This window comes from Quercus lobata, unplaced genomic scaffold (genome assembly GCF_001633185.2).
Source record: "Quercus lobata isolate SW786 unplaced genomic scaffold, ValleyOak3.0 Primary Assembly Scq3eQI_73, whole genome shotgun sequence".
Lineage (NCBI taxonomy): Eukaryota > Viridiplantae > Streptophyta > Magnoliopsida > Fagales > Fagaceae > Quercus > Quercus lobata.
The window spans coordinates 106,466-124,482 of NW_022154703.1; the positions used below are offsets into that span (position 1 = coordinate 106,466).

Consider the following 18,017-nt stretch of genomic DNA (forward strand, 5'->3'; position numbering starts at 1 on the left):
AAGGCATTTTAAAAGAGAGACATTTCCCTACTTAGTTTGAGAAACGGGGTATAAAGCTAATTAATTTGCCCAAAAAGGACAAAAGCCCATTTTGTCCCCTCATTGCTTGAGTAACATTACTTTTGAGGCATCCACCCACGTACAAACTTGGATAGGTTACTCAGTAAATGTTAAAAGGCGGGATCCATAGGCATACTTTAAGACAAAGCCAAGAAATAGGCATGTTTTCGATATGGGTTTAATTACCGTTTTTTCAAATGTGGATGACAAAAGAGGTAGTGGAGTTCACAACAAAAAGTATAACTTACTCCTACAAGGGTGATATCCTAGAGCAGATGTTTGGAATTGACCTCTCGTGCAACAACCTAGCAGGAAAAATCCCACCGGGACTCGGTAGGATAAGCAGCAGCACTTATGCATTAAACTTGTCACATAACAATCTATCCGGACCAATTCCTGTAACATTCTCAAATTTAAAGCAAATAGAAAGTCTGGATCTTTCCTATAACAATTTGAATGGTAAAATACCACCTCAGTTGACAGAAATGACCTTTCTAGCGGTCTTTATTGTGGCACACAACAACTTATCAGGTACAACGCCAGAGAGAAAAAATCAATTTGGAACATTTGATGAAAGCAGTTACGATGGGAACCCTCTCCTTTGTGGACCTCCATTACATGATTGCACCAAAATTGGACCATCCTCTAAAATGCCAGAGGATATTGAGGGGGAAGAAAGTGATAGTTTCATAGACATGGGTGTCTTTCACATAAGCTTTGTGGTGACTTGCATAACAGTGTTGTTGGGAATTGTTGCAGTTCTCTACATAAATCCATATTGGCGTAGGGCATGGTTTAACCTCATTGAAGTGTGTATTGACACTTCCTACTGTTTTGTTGTGGTTCATTACCGTAAGTTCTTCAATTTCAGGATTGCATAGCCTTGCATTGCTACTGTTTTGTTGTGGTTCATTACCATAAGTTGTTCAATTTCAAGCATGCATAGCTTTGCATTTTAATAATTACATGTATGATGTATGTCTCTTCTTGTTGGATTTTGAATCCGGAGATTAAATTTTAATACTATGTTGTGCAAAATTTGTATTTGGTGTGTAATTTTAATGGGCTAAGATTTTGTTTTTGCATTGTTCGCTTTAATTGAATATGTGAGTTGTGCAAAGACACAGAAATGCACCTTCCCCCGTGGGGCTACGAGACTATCCATGAAGTGCTATGTAATAGCAAGGAAATCTTAATTCTTGCAAATTCTATCGAAAAATTTTGTCAACTCTTTTTCTACTCACCATGAACTCTGCCAAATCGCATCTATCATGCTCATGAATTCACAATGTTCAAAACCAGAAGATGGGCACATCCAATCCTATTGGAGAAACAAGCACTTGTCAAATCCGACAATGCCAAAGAAAACTAATTAAATATTGTTTAACCTAAAAGCTTCGCTAAATATTTAATAATCTATATAGTCAACTCTAAGATATATTCCAAGTGACATTTTAAGATTCATTCCAAGTTGCTTCAATTGAAATTCTAGGGGTTTATTGATACAAGGAACAAGAATGCTAAAATGTGAAAGGACCAATTGTGTCACACACTACTAGATAGAGAGAAGAATGCAAGTGGCAAGCCAAAATAGAATCATTTATCACACAAAAATTTCTATAAATGAACATAATGAAATTTGGCATGTCTGGTTCACCAACCCTTTCTTCTTCAAAACTACCTTCTCACCAGGCTGGGTGCTAGAGTGAACCTGAATATCAAAAATTAGTTAAATCATGAAAGAATCTCTACAAGAAGCTAGTAATCTTAGGCTGAAAGCCAACCCCATAGGAATGACATGAAGGGTTAGAGAGATGCTATTTAGCTCTGGTTTTTCCTATCCCAGTAAAGGGACAAGGACATGAAAGAACCTCAACAATCAAACCAGATCACATTACTAAGTGAGAAAAGTTGTCTTCACATCCACCTCAAGTACAAATAATTTGTAAATAGGTGCAAGTGCAAGTGCAAGTGCAAAAAAAAGAAAAAAAAAGAAAAAAAAGAAAAAAGAAGACATGATCCTAGCATAAGTGCTTTATTAACTATTTTTGTATCCTAGCAAAATTTAGCAAGAATTTTGTCCTAACATCAATACATTATGCACTCCCTGTAAAATCTCTTTTTTTTTTTCTTTTTTTTTTTTTTTTTTTTTGAGAAAGATAGACTTTAATTTTGAGGGAAAGTTGAAATTGGTTAAACCATCAATAGTGCTTTATTCTACAATGAATTCAGGACGGGAGGACAATACTATTTGAAATTCTTGTGCGGTGAGTATAGTTTGTGTTTAATCTGAGTAAAGTTTTTGTTCAAATGACAAATATTTTAATTTTTCCCTCCTTGGAAATTGTAAGGTTGAATTTATTCAACCATCTAATTAGCTTTATTCCGTGCCAAATTTGCTTGTATTTCAGCATTTAGTAACCCTGTATTTAGGTGGGTTTGATGTAAGGGTAGTGAGTGAGATAGAGTGAAATTTGCTCAAGAGTGTGCAAGAAAACAGAGACTCGCGGCTTGGCCTCGCGGGTGACTCGCGGCTGCAAGCCGCCAGACGCAGCACACGTGCCAAGCATGCCGGAAGGTGAACAAATCATGCTAGCTGGAGCACTACAGGACAAAACAGGACAACTGGCCATACGGTTATCTCGCGACTGGATCTCGCGACTTAGTCAAGCCGCGAGCCACCCCTGTTTTGTAAATCCTGACGTTTCACATTCCTCTCTCACTCCAGTATAAATACCCCCTTTACCCATAAATGTAAGAGAGCTTCCAGAGAGAATTTTGAGAGAGAAACCCTAAAGAAAAGCAAGATTGATTCACCCACAATCTATACATTAGAGTCTCTTCAAAATTCCTCAACTCTCTTCCTCTCCATTGTCAAATCCTTGAAAGGCATCTTACCAAACCTGGTTCTTACCATTTTTCATTACTGTGAGAGAGCTGTTTGGATTTCTAGGAAGCAGTTAGGAAGGAACCAATCTTCATTGGTTGATGCTACGGTCTAGTAGCGGAATCCAGGAAGCTAGAAAAGAAAAAGGTTCAGCGCAACCTCGTTGGAGCAAGAAGCTTAGAGGGCTTAGGTGCACTGGGTAGATTAGGCTTGGAGGGTCTATTGCTGTCCATGTATCCCAACTATATTTTCTAGTGGATTGTTTACCGCTTGGAGGGCGGCGGAGAGATTTTACACCGAGGGCTTCGGTTTCCTCTTCGATAACACATCACGTGTTGTCTTTGTGTTTGCATCTTCCTTCCTCTTTATCTTTGCCTTTTTATTATCTGCTGTGGGTTGTGATTTTAATTTGGCTTAGATAGTTTTACCAATTCCATATTATAGCTTATGTTAAGTTTCCGCACACTAGTTGTTTGACATAATGCTTGAATTGGTTAAGTTGTAATTTGAGAGTCTAAACGTTCAAGGGTGTTTATACACATATTTGAACTTTCATTTGGTATCAGAGTAGGTACACTTGTTGTGGTTTTATTACCTAAGTGTGATCCCAGACCCCTGTGTTGTGTTAGCTGTTATGGAAAATACCATGCTGAATTGTAGCTTAAGTATTTGTGAAAATGACTCTATGCATATGTCTGAAAGGGTGTTTTACTAATGATCTTGTAGAGTTGTTAAAAACTAAGAAACATGCTAGAGTATTTGTTCACATGCTGGAATATTTTGAAAATCAGAATCATGTCTTACACAGTAGCATATCTGAATCTAAATCATTGATTAAGAAATATAAAAGAAAGAATAGAATGTTGTGTGAGATGATTGAGAGTCTGAAAAAGAAAAGTCAATCTGAAAGAAGCATGAAAACTGATAATGAATTTGTGTTTGAAGGTCAAGAATGTTTGTCACATGTGAGCTTATTTGTGCATACCTCATTGAAGGTGTTTAATGCATGTTTGTGGTATCTTGACAGTGGGTGTTCTCGCCATATGACAGGGGATAAGTCATTGTTTAAGACACTCAAAGAAAAGGTTGGTGACTATGTGACCTTTGGTGATGGAAGTCATGCTCAAGTCCTAGGCAAAGGAACCATTGAGATACCTGGTTTACCGCTGTTGAAAGATGTGTTGTACATAAAAGGGCTGAAGGCAAATCTACTGAGCATCACTCAAATTTGTGATGATGAATTCCTGGTACAATTCTCTAAGAAGGGATGCTTGATCATCAATGAAGATGGGATTCAGGTTTTGGAGGGAAATCGGACTACAGATAACTGTTATGGAATAGTTCCCACGGCACCCATATCGTGTAGAAGTGCTCGTGTGGATATGTTGGAGTTGTGGCATCACAAATTTGGGCATCCCAACTTCAAACAAGTAGCAAAAGTGTCCAAACTTGAAGCAGTTGAGGGACTTCCTAAGTTTGGAAAGGTGAAGAAGATCGTTTGTGGTGCATGCCAAATAGGGAAGCAAACAAAGGCAAGTCATCACAAGGTGAATGTGATTGCCACTTCTCGGTGTTTGGAGTTACTTCATGTTGATCTAATGGGGCCTACCAGAACTGAAAGCCTAGGGGGAAAGAGATACATTATGGTCATTGTGGATGATTACTCAAGATACACTTGGGTTGAATTCCTTAGGGAAAAATCAGACGCATGTGAGAGGTTGGAGATTCTGTGCAAGAAACTACAAAACGAAAAAGGGGTCCCTATTGCCAAAATTAGAAGGGATCATGGGAGAGAATTTGAGAATGCAAGATTCGAGTCCTTCTGTGAAAAGAATGGAATCAAAAGAGAATTTTCAGCCCCCAAAACTCCACAACAAAATGGAGTGGTAGAGAGAAAAAATCGAGTGATTCAGGAGATGGCAAGAGTCATGTTGCTTAACAAGCAAATACCTCAAAATTTTTGGGGAGAAGCTGTCAACACCTCGTGTCACATTGGCAATAGAATATTTTTCCGAGTAGGTACAAAGAAGACCGCCTATGAGATTTGGAATGGAAAGAAGCCTAGAGTGAAGTATTTTTGGGTGTTTGGAAGTAAATGCTATATCCTAAATGATCGGGAGAATCTTGGGAAGTTTGATGCGAGAAGTGATGAGGGTATTTTTCTTGGGTACTCTACTACGAGTCGAGCATATAGAGTTTTTAACAAGAGAACTAAGACTGTGATGGAGTCCATAAATGTCAAGATTGATGATGCCTTATCTAAGGTGGAGATGATTGATGATGTAGAAGGGCCGAGCACCAAAGAGCCCGATGTTGAGGAAGAAGCTCTGGATATAGAAGGTGAAGAACCTACACCAGAAGTAGAATCGACTCCCATCAACCCAAGAATGGAAACGAGATCGATGTCTAGAACACCAAGTCCTCTTACTCCTCCAGAAGTTCATCCTCCTATCTCTCGAAGTGATGAAGTCTCCACATCAAAGAAGCCATCTTCAAGAGTAATCAAGAACCATCAGGAAAGCAACATCATAGGGTCTCTAGATGAAGGTCTTCGCCTCAGAAAAGGAAACATCCTGTTAGCCAATCATGTAACATATCACTGCTATCTTGCGCAGTTTGAACCAAAAAGGGTTGAAGAGGCTCTTCAAGATGAGAATTGGGTTGAGTCAATGCATGAAGAGCTGAATCAGTTTGTGAGGAATGATGTGTGGGAACTTGCTCCAACGCCTGAAAACGTTCATGTTATAGGCACAAAATGGATTTTAAAAAAAAAAAAACTGATGAAGATGGAGAGATAATTCGAAACAAATCTCGGTTAGTAGCTCAAGGATACACTCAAGTAGAAGGAGTAGATTTTGATGAATCCTTCGCTCTTGTGGCAAGACTCGAATCCATTCGAATCCTCATGTCCATTGCATGCACTTTGAATTTCAAACTCTATCAAATGGATGTAAAGTGTGCATTTCTGAATGGATATCTAAATGAAGAAGTGTTTGTTGAGCAACCAAAAGGATTTGAGGATCCTCACTTTCCAGATCATGTATTGAGATTGAAGAAAGCCCTTTATGGCTTAAAACAAGCGCTTAGAGCCTGGTCGGCTTACACATTACCTTCTAGATAGAGGATTCAAAAGAGGGTATGCCGACCGAACTCTGTTTGTCAAAAATGATGAAGATTATCTCCTTGTGGCATAAGTTTATGTTGATGACATAGTGTTTGGGGCAACCATTGAAGATCGTGCTATTGAATTTTCTGAGGAGATGAAGAAGGAATTTGAGATGAGTATGGTGGGGGAACTCACATTTTTCTTGGGTCTTCAAGTCAAACAACAGAAGGAGGGTATATTTGTATCACAAGAGAAGTATGCTAGAAAATTGTCAAGAAGTTTGGACTAGGCTCCAAAAAACATGCCTCCACTCCCATGAGCTCATCCACTAAACTGAATGTTGATTCTTCTGGAGTAGAAGTAAGTCCTACCTTATGTAGGAGCATCATTGGGAGTTTACTCTATCTTACAGCCAGTAGACCGGACATTGCATTCAGTGTTGGCGTTTGTGCCAGATATCAAGCTAATCCGAAGGAATCTCACCTGACTGCTACTAAGCGAATCATTCGATATGTGAATGGTACTTCAAACTATGGTATGTGGTATTCAAAAGACTCAAATGCTTGTCTTGTCGGGTATTCAGATGCTGACTGGGCTGGCAGTGTAGACGATCGGAAAAGTACTTCAGGCGGTTGTTTCTACCTTGGTAACAATCTTGTCTCATGGATGAGCAAGAAACAAAATTCCGTGTCTCTATCTACTGCTGAAGCAGAATACATCGCTGCTGGAAGTTGCTGCACTCAGCTTCTTTGGATGAAGAAATTACTTCATGACTATGGAATTCCTCAAGAAACGATGTGTGTCTTCTGTGACAACACCAGTGCCATCAATCTTTCCAAGAATCCTGTCCAGCATTCAAAATCTAAACACATAGAGATACGTTACCATTTCATTCGGGATCTGGTAGAGGAAAGAGTTGTGTGTCTTGAGTTCATACACACCGACAATCAAAAGGCGGACATCTTCACCAAGCCTCTCGATGGTCCACGGTTTGAATCACTCCGTAAGACCATTGGTGTTGGTACAATTCCTTGACTCTCTTGTGTGATGTGTACTTCACATATTTATTGTTGTTTGTCTATTTGTGAATACTGTTGCTCCTTTTTATTTTTGATCAATCTTTTTCTTCTTTTATGTCAAAAATCCAAAAATCACATAAAAATTAGAAAATCAAAAAGTTTGATTGACATTGTTGAGCTTTTGTCTCAAAACTTGTTTTGCCTTGTACCTTTGTGCTAATGGCTTTGTGCATTTTCGAGCATTGCTTGTTTCTTTGCACTCATATCACTGTGGGAGAAATCTTGAAATCTATGTGATTGTTGTAAATAGATCTTCAAACTTGTCATGAATGATTAGTGAATGGTTATGATGATCTTGAAACATGCATAGACTTGTGTCTATATATCTTCCCACTCTTTATTTTTGTTTTTGCTAAAAAGAGCTCACCAAATGTAAATCTCCAAATGAAAAGAGATATTGAGCTGCAAAAACTTGTCGCACATTCTAGTATTCGACTAGGAAAAAGGGTAAGCGACCTTATATTAAAGAGAATGTTTATTCAAAAAGCCAAAGGCTTGTTCATTAAAGTGAAATATCAAATATCACTCTCACAATGAGAGGTGATTGCCTCAAAAGATCAAAATGATCAAATGTTATGATTAAAAGTGGAGTCAAATGTAATGCTCCAAGTTATGTTATCAAGTTTTGTGGGAGGTCATATATACATATTTCTATAATTGAGATGGGTCACATGATGTAGTGCTAATTGTGTATGCCTTGGTTGAATTGATCATTGAATCTTCACATTAGACTAAGGACTATCTCATTGTTGATATCCACACACAACACACAAGTTTATGTTCAATAAATGCCATATTCATTTGTGTGATTGTACTTGATGAAATGTGTTTTCACATGCTCAATCTTTGTTAATTCAAGCACAAAAATATTTTTGAGTGTTTTAGGTGTTTTTGGAAAGTATTTTGTTTAAAAAATCTGAAAATTTCAAAAATCCAGTTTTGCCCTGTTTTGGCGACTCAGTCGTGGGTATGTCAAGTCGCGGGCCTCAGTCGCTTCTTCGCGGGTTATTTTTGGCGACTTGTTCGCGAGTGGAAGGTCCAGTCGCGAGGGTTACTCAGAGATTTTCGCGGCTCAGCTCGCGACTCACTCACGGATAGACCTTCCAGTCGCGAAAAACACTTAGAAATGTTTTTCAAACTTGTGTCCTTGAGTGTCTTGGCAGCTTGAATTGGAGACTCACTATAGTCGCGAAAAATGCGTGTTTGGCAAAAATAGGGGCAGTTTTTAAATCTTTTTCAGTTTTTCCCTCGAACTTTTGTGACTGTTCATCTTCTCTCTAAACTGTCTCCTTCCCAAACACTCCGTGCTCCCATTTTCGATCTCCATTTTTGCCTCTTTTTAGCTCAAAATCCTCAAGTAATAGGTATGAGTTTTCTGTCTTGATCTCTATTCTACTTGTTTTTGTGTTTCCCCTCTGGATTATTCGCATTTGTTTGTGATTTTGAGATGGGTTTTTAGCTCGGTTTTTACTCTTTGTCCATGCTTAGCTTATGGAAGCTTTTGTTTCTGTTTTGAGCTATATTAAATTGTTGGTTTTTGTTATTCATCATGTGTTTAGCTAGGGTTTGCTATTTGTTGGTTTCTCATCTTGCCTAATCCGCTGTTGATGTGTTGATTCAAAATGATCCTGTGTTGAATGTGTGTTTGTTTTCTCAGCTGATTGTGTGGTTTTATTCTGACCCTCTCTACTGTGTAGCTACATTTGGGCCATTTTTGTCCCTCATTGCTATTTCCTGGTCATTTTCATCTAGCTATTAAGGTTTCTTCATAATTCCTATATTACGACTAACCCACTGCTAATAAAGTCTGTTGGATTGTGTTCTGTCATTTCCTCTATTCATGATTCAGACTAGACATGTCACCATTCAAGAAAGCAGCTATGAAAGGAGGTAGTTCCAAAGGGAAGGAACCAGTCATTGATGTTGATGATTACCCACCTCAAACAAAAGAGACTCGTTCTTCATCGAAGAGATTCGATCCCAACAAGTTCAGATCCTATGCAGCCTATCAGTCTCATGAGAATTATTTCCAAAAAGCTACACCATTACTAGAAAGAACTGTGGATCAATCAACACTTCATGACACTGACATTCCGAAATGGTTTGCTCACAAGGACTGGAATTACCTTCTCTTTGATCTGGATGACGCGTATGAAGATTTGGTAAAGGAATTTTATGCCAACGCGATTGTGGAAGGAGATGAACTTAAGTGCTGGGTTAGGAAAAAGAGCTTTTCAGTCTCTCCTGCATATCTGGCAGAAATTCTTCACATCAACAGACCAATATTCCGACACTCACCAGTTTATGATGATCTTTGTCCGGATGAGGAGCTTCTCAAAGAAAGTCTTGGACAAGACTTGGAGTTCTCACCCAATGGAAAATCCATCAGTGTTTCCTCTCTTCCTCCAAAACTGAGAGTGCTTACAATTGTGATGTTTCACAATTTGTACCCTTTATCAAGCACTGGGTATATGAACCTCGGACGTGCTTTGTTTCTTCATGATCTAATCTCTGATGTTGAAATTGACATCTGTGCACATATCTTTCATGTTCTGCGCAAAACGGTTCTACGAACTGAGTCCAGAACATGCATTCCTTTCTGCTGTCTCATCTCAAGGATCTTGAAGCTCAAGGGAATTTATCCAACGGCAGATGAATCTCCTTTCTCGAAACCGAGTCCAATCAACATGCGTACATTCAATGCAAGCATTGGACATAGTCGGAAGAGAGTCAAACCAGAAACTTCTGCATCTCACAGTGGCTCTCATTTCAGCACTCTCTCCCTTGATGAAAAGCTTGATCACATTGTATCCTCTGTACAAGAGTTAAATTCAAAGATGTCTGGTCTCACATCTGCTCTACACCATCACAGCACTCGATGGGATATGAAGTTTACTTCACTTCAAACTCAATTGGATCAAATTCAGAGAAGGCTAGAAGAGGATGTATAGCCTATTCCATGACAAAAAGGGGGAGTGATAGGCCTGATCAGAGGGGGAGGATATTACCTAAGGGGGAGTGTCTTTGTATTCTTCTTCAGTTTAAATTGTTATCTTTTATATATTTTGTTGATGTTATTCAGGATAATATTGTGGTTTGTACCCATGTGCTTATGTAAACTTTTAGGGTTAATGTTTTATGCATATTTTATAGGCTTTATGGTATGTACCTTACTTAATGCAGCCTTTTATGCTATGTTGAAATCAGTACTTACATCTAAATGTCTTGCATTTTGATTTATGTACTGTCACTCTTGTGCCCTTGTAGGATTGTTCCTAGATACATATACTTAGTGTATTATGCATTGGTTGAGTGTTGAGCATACAAGTATCTTGCCTTGTGCTTGTTAGCTTGTATGTCCTTATGTTCATTCCAAGTGTGAATGAGCATTGTGGTCACTACCTTGTAGTGATTACTTGGTTGATCAAGCCATGGTTTGTTTCTTAACTCCATCTTTGCTTGATCACATATTGCCTGTTTCATATGCATTTTACAATTTTCTACTTACAATGATCATGGTGTATTGTTGTATTTCAGGAGTATTATGTTCATATGATTCAAGTGCTTCACAGCTTATAGAATTAGGTGTGAGTGAGTTTTGTTCAACTGTTCCCAACTCACATGTTAAGTCTAGAGTTTGTTTTAGGGTATTGTCACAGAATAGCCAAAGGGGGAGATTGTAAGGTTGAATTTATTCAACCATCAAATTGGCTTTATTCCGTGCCAAATTTGCTTGTATTTCAGCATTTAGTAACTCTGTATTTAGGTGGGTTTGATGTAAGGGTAGTGAGTGAGATAGAGTGAAGTTTGCTCAAGAGTGTGCAAGAAAACAGAGACTCGCGGCTTGGCCTCGCGGGTGACTCGCGGCTACAAGCCGCCAGACGCAGCACACGTGCCAAGCATGCCGGAAGGTGAACAGTCATGCTAGCTGGAGCACTACAGGACAAAATAAGACAACTGGCCATATGGTTATCTCGCGACTGGATCTCGCGACTTAGTCAAGCCGTGAGGTCAAGCCGCGAGCCACCCCTGTTTTGTAAATCCTAACATTTCACATTCCTCTATCACTCCAGTATAAATACCCCCTTTAACCACAAATGTAAGAGAGCTTCCAGAGAAAATTTTGAGAGAGAAACCCTAAAGAAAAACAAGATTGATTCACCCACAATCTATACATTAGAGTCTCTTCAAAATTCCTCAACTCTCTTCCTCTCCATTGTCAAATCTTTGAGAGGCATCTTACCAAACCTGGTTCTCACCATTTTTCATTACTATGAGAGAGCTGTTTGGATTTCTGGGAAGCAGTTAGGAAGGAACCAATCTTCATTGGTTGATGCTACGGTCTAGTAGTGGAATCCGGGAAGCTAGAAAAGAAAAAGGTTCGGCGCAACCTCGTTGGAGCAAGAAGCTTGGAGGGCTTAGGTGCACTGGGTAGATTAGGCTTGGAAGGTCTATTGCCGTCCATGTATCCCAACTATATTTTCTAGTGGATTGTTTACCGCTTGGAGGGCGGCAGAGAGGTTTTACGCCGAGGGTTTCGGTTTTCTCTTCGATAACACATCACGTGTTGTCTTTGTGTTTGCATCTTCCTTCCTCTTTGTCTTTGCCTTTTTATTATCTGCTGTGGGTTGTGATTTTAATTTGGCTTAGATAGTTTTACCAATTCCATATTATAGCTTATGTTAAGTTTCCGCACACTAGTTGTTTGACATAATGCTTGAATTGGTTAAGTTGTAATTTGGGGGTCTAAACGTTCAAGGGTGTTTATACACATATTTGAACTTTCAGAAATTTTAAAAAAAAAAGTATTAATGCCCAAAAATTTTAAGGTTTTTGAACTTAATTTCTTGAATACAGAAATGTTATTTAGAATTTGAATAAAATTTTCGGATTGGTAATTAGTGTATAAATGAACAATTGAGAGAATGTGATCGTAATTCTCATTAATATTGTGAAATAATACATCGCTATTTTATATACAAGAATTAGCTAACTAACTACAACGTCTACAATTTTCTTCTAAGCCTAAGCTTATTGCTGGCAAAAGCAGCAAATTAGTGAAAAAACTAGTTTCTAATATCTATTGGTATGGATCATAAGCAACTAAAAAAAAAAAAACTGCCATTGTTAAATATTAACATTGATACACCATGTTGAATATACTAGTATGGATGCGGAAGCGAAAGCATAAAGTATAGAACACAGTAACACACGAGAGTTACATGGTTCAGCCTAACAACCTACATCCACGGAGGAAATCCTAAAGGGCTACATCAATAATATATTAGAGTGTAGTACAAATCCTGTGTTACAATGAATTATAACACGTGTATATATAGTAGACTAAACCCTAAACTAATAGGCTTCTAGTACAAGTAAGAGACTAAACCCTAAACTATTGGATTCTGCTTGTTGCAATCACATGACTCCTCACTCGTCCTTATTTTTTGAAATTAAACCTGCACCACACTATATCTGGTCATAATATAGGTTCCGTTTCAACCTCCAATCTCTCGGTTCCTAGTGTCTTTAATGTTCCTGACCTTTCTTACAATTTATTTTCTGTGGGCCAATTAGCTGAGTTAGGTTATCGCATTATCTTTGATTATTCTGGGTATATTGTGCAGGATCCAAGGACGGGACAGGAGCTTGGGACCGGTCCCAGAGTTGGGCGTATGTTTCCCGTGGATAACCTTCGTCTTCCACTTGTTGCTCCTGTTTCTGTTGTTGCAGCTGCTGCAGTTTCTTCTACTCCTTCCCTTACACTTTGGCATGCTCGACTTGGTCACGCATCTTCCTCTCGTGTACAACAATTGGCTTCTAGAGGTTTGTTAGGTTCAGTGTCTACAGAAAATTTTGATTGTGTTTCATGTCAGTTAGGAAAACAACCAGCTTTGCCTTTCAATACTAGTAAATCAATATCCACTGATATCTTTGACCTTGTTCATTTTGATGTTTGGGGGCCTTCTTCTGTCTCTAGTATTGGTGGGTCTCGATATTTTGTTGTCTTTGTTGATGATTACTCTCGCTATAGCTGGATTTTTAATATGAAACATCGTTCTGAGTTATTGCAAGTATATTCTAATTTTGTGAAAATGGTTGAAACTCAATTTTCAAAACGTATCAAAATTTTTCGATCTGATAATGCTCTTGAGTACACTCAATATGCTTTCCAAGCTGTTTTGCATTCCTATGGCACCGTTCATCAACTAACTTGTCCAGGTACCTCTCAGTAAAATGGTAGAGCCGAATGAAAACTTCGTCATATTCTTGACACTGTTCGTGCTCTTCTTCTCTTTGCCAAAGTTCCTGCTCCTTTTTAGGGTGAAGCTGCCCTTCATGCTGTTCATGCTATTAATCGCATTCCAAGTCCTGTTATTCAAAATCAAACTCCATATGAGCGCTTTTTTGGGTCACCTCCAGACTATCACCACCTTCGCTCCTTCGGTTCTGCTTGTTTCGTTCTTCTTCAGCCATATGAGCATAACAAACTTGAGCCTCGGTCAAGGCTTTGTTGTTTTCTTGGCTATGGCGAAACTCAAAAGGGGTATCGGTGTTATGATCCTGTCTCTCATCATCTTCGTATCTCCCGCAATGTTGTCTTTTGGGAACATCGCTCCTTTGTCGAGCTCTCTCACTTCCGTGCCTCCCTATCTTCCTCCTCTGTTTTAGATCTTTTTCCAGATGAGGCACATATTCCTTCTGTAACTGCTCCTGATCCTCCTATAGTTGCTTCTGATCCTGCTATAGACTTCTCTGTCCAACCACCAGATATCTTTGATCCCTTTTCTAGTTCACCCTTTAATGAACAAGTGGAAGATGCACAGGTTGAAGACGAGCTATCCAACCCTGAGCTTGGGTCCCCTGCTCCTGCTCCGCCTGAAGATCTTGCACAAGACATTCCACCTCGTCACTCAACTCGGGTAAGATCCATTCCTACACATTTACTTGATTATCATTGTTACACTGCCCGTGCTACACTGCATGAGCCTCACACCTATCGTGAGGCTTCCACTGACCTTTTATGGCAGATTGCAATGAAAGAGGAATTTGATGCATTATCTAAAAACCATACTTGGGATTTGGTGACTCTCCCCCCTAGGAAATCTGTGGTTGGTTGTAAGTGGATCTACAAGATTAAGACTCGCTCTGATGGGTCCATTGAGCGCTACAAAGCTCGTCTTGTTGCAAAAGGTTTTACACAGAAGTATGGGATTAATTATGAAGAGACCTTTACTCCGGTTACTCATATCTCATCTGTTCGAGCTCTCTTAGCTGTTGCTGCTGCCAGAAAATGAGATCTTTTTCAGATGGATGTCAAAAATGCATTCCTTAATGGGGATTTAAGTGAAGAAGTTTATATGCAACCTCCTCCTGGTCTCTCTGTTGAATCAAATAAGGTTTGTTACCTTCGGCGTGCTCTTTATGGCCTTAAACAAGCTCCACGAGCTTGGTTTGCCAAATTCAGCTCTACCATCTCTCGCTTAGGTTACATGGCCAGTTATTATGATTCTGCCTTATTTCTTCGTCGCACTGACAAAGGCACTATTTTACTTCTCCTGTATGTGGATGATATGATCATAACTGGTGATGACCTTAGTGGCATTCAAGAACTCAAGGATTTTCTCAGTCAGCAGTTTGAGATGAAAGATCTTGGCCATCTCAGCTACTTCTTGGGTCTTGAAGTCACTCATTCTACAGATGGAATTTATATTACTCAAGCCAAGTATGCCTCTGAACTCTTGTCTCGAGCTGGACTCACTGATAGTAAGACTGTTGACACTCCAGTTGAGCTTAATGCGCATCTGACTCCGTCAGGGGGGAAACCGTTGTTTAATCCCTCTCTTTACAGACGCTTGGTTGGCAGCCTAGTTTATCTCAATGTCACTCGTCCAGACATTTCCTATGCTGTTCACTAGGTGAGTCAGTATCTATCTGCTCCACGATCGACTCACTATGCTGCTGTTCTGCGCATTCTTTGATACCTAAAGGGCACTCTCTTCCATGGTCTTTTCTACTCTGCTCAGTCTCCTCTTGTTTTCCATGCATTTTCTGATGCTGATTGGGCAGGAGATCCCACTGATCGCAGGTCCACCACCGGTTATTGCTTTCTTCTTGGTTCTTCTCTGATTTCTTGGAGAAGCAAGAAACAAACTCATGTGGCCCGCTCCAGTACTGAAGCAGAATATCGTGCCCTTGCTGATACCACATCTGAGCTCCTTTGGCTACGGTGGCTTCTCAAAGACTTAGGTGTATCCACATCCTCCGCTACTCCTCTTTATTGTGACAACCAGAGTGCCATTCATATTACTCACAATGATGTCTTCCATGAACGGACTAAACACATCGAGATTGATTGTCATTTTATCCGTTATCATCTTGTCCATGGTGCTCTCAAGCTGATCTCAGTTTCTTCTAAAGATCAACTTGCAGATATCTTCACCAAGTCACATCCTAAGGGACGTCTTCGCTCTTTTGTTGACAACCTCAACTTGGTCTCACATCCACCTTGAGTTTGAGGGGGGCTGTTAACATGTATTAGGGTATGTGGGCTTTAGGCCCACCTTGTTTACTTAACTTGCACACAAAGTAGAATTAGGCTTGGGCTTATGCTAATGGGCTAAAATATCTCTAACACCCCCTCTCAAACTCAAGATGGAAGTTTGATAAAATCTTGAGATTTGATAAGGTTGAGAAGATCCCTTAAATGAAGTTTGGCTCTGTGACGGTAGTTTAAGGCAATGGTCTTGCAGTGTTGATGCGACTTCTAACGGTGGCTTGACAATACTGGAGAGTTTTGACGGCAGCAGTAGGAAGCCAAAGAAGATGAACGCAGCGAAAAAAAAAACACCGAGGAAGACAAAGATTGCTCTTAAATATACCGTAAGGACAGAAAACCATGGCCACAAGAACCTGGCTCTGATACCATGTTAAATATTAGCATTAATACACCATGTTGAATATACTAGTATGGATGTGGAAGCGAAAGCATAAAGTATAGAACATAGTAACACACGAGAGTTACGTGGTTCAGCCTAACAGCCTACATCCACGAAGGAAACCCTAAAGGGCTACATCAATAATATATTAGAGTGTAGTACAAATCCTATGTTACAATGAATTATAACATGTGTATATATAGTAGACTAAAACCTAAACTAATAGACTTCTAGTACAAGTAAGAGACTTGACTTGCACACAAAGTAGAATTAGGCTTGGGCTTATGCTAATGGGCTAAAATATCTCTAACAACCATTATGATTTGTGAGAGGACATACTTGTTCTGTGTCTGGCATATTAATTAAAATCTATTTCACGATTAGAATTCTAGTTTATTATTTCCTAAATTAAAAAATTTTGGCGGGATATTAATTGTTTTAGGTAAGGCGGTTTCCATTTGGTCCCAAGTTTTTTTTTTTTTTTTTAGTAAACAGTAATACTTATTAGAATACACACGAAAATAGTAATATTAGTATTTTAAACCGGGTTAATAATACATTATTTAACCAAAGTACAACTACAAAAGGGTCTATCCTTTGTAGTTGTAGACTGGGATTATAAACAGCGGAAACAAGACACACACAACCAATGTGGTATAAATATCCCCCTTTTTTTTAGTAAACAGTAATACTTATTAGAACACATAGAAATAGTAATATTAGTGTTTTAAACCGGGTTTATAATACATTATTTAACCTAGTTTCTCTATCTAAAAGATTCATGCATTAGATTTAGAACCATGTTTCTGCACATGTCACCATTGGTATTTTATTTTTATTATTTTTCTTCCTAATCAACATATTCAGTCCAGTTGATTAAGTATTAATATGAAGTCTCCTCTGTTCATGGTACATATTAGTGGCTTGAATTTAACTAATATAAAATTGTTGTTAACTGTTTTGAACCTTTTTTTTTTTTTTTTTAAATGTGAATAAGAATATAAGATCACAAAAAATAGCTAATAACCATCTCCATCCATTATTATTATTATCATTATGTATTTTTATAAATACAATATAATTTTCTTCTAAAAAAAATGATAGAATTTTAACTTATGCCCTTATATCATCAAGTTAAGATATCAATTAGTTTTTTTTATGTACGTGGGGTTTGAAATTTGAATTCCGAATTTCTTACTTGACAATAAGAGACTTTATTAATTTTTTTTTGAGAAACAAGAGACTTTATTAATTGAACTAACCGGAACCCACTATTTTTATATAATTTTAGCTATTATATATATGTTCTATAGTTCCAAGTAGAACCTTCAATTAAATAAAAAATAAAAACTATAGTAATACCCGGCGACTTAAAGTCAGAGTTGGACCTATTCCATTTCAATGATCCTTTGATATATATATATATATTTTTTTTACATGTAATGAATGGTGACTGATGAATGATGATGACAAATCAAAGTTCAGTCTAGAATACAATGCACAATTGGTCAAATTAGAAAATAGAAAATTGAAATACATTCAAATGAACTAGAGTATATTCAACATTAGTGTGCCTAGATGACTTCCCAGATACAAACACTAACAAGAAAATCAATGTGTGTCAAAATAATTTAGATTTTGACACTTGCACATTCATGAACTTTTGGTTGCACACTAGTATTGATTGGAAAAGATTTTGTGCCAGAGCATCACACATTTTCAATTAATTTGGATGACAATTTTCACAATATATTATCAAATGGAGAAAAAACTAGAGTAAATTCAACATTGGTGTGCTTGGAAATAAATTTGTTCCTAATGAGATCTTTTCTAAGAAAATTGTGCCAAGCACGAGGAAGACTTCCAAGATAGAAACACTGACAAGACTTCTTTTTAACCTTTTTTTTTTTTTTTTTTTTTGAAACACTTTCTTTTTAACTTTCAAT

The 18,017-nt window shown here is 38.3% G+C and overlaps 1 protein-coding gene across 1 annotated transcript in view; it reads left to right on the forward strand.

Moving 5' to 3' along the window:
* Window positions 1-263: 263 nt before the first annotated feature.
* LOC115972745 (receptor-like protein EIX2) overlaps window positions 264-18,017 on the forward strand; it is a 70,679-nt gene continuing 52,925 nt past the window's right edge. The window contains exon 1 of the mRNA XM_031093005.1: window positions 264-869. Within this exon, the coding sequence (XP_030948865.1) occupies window positions 264-869 (606 nt within the window). The remainder of the gene's footprint in view (window positions 870-18,017) is intronic.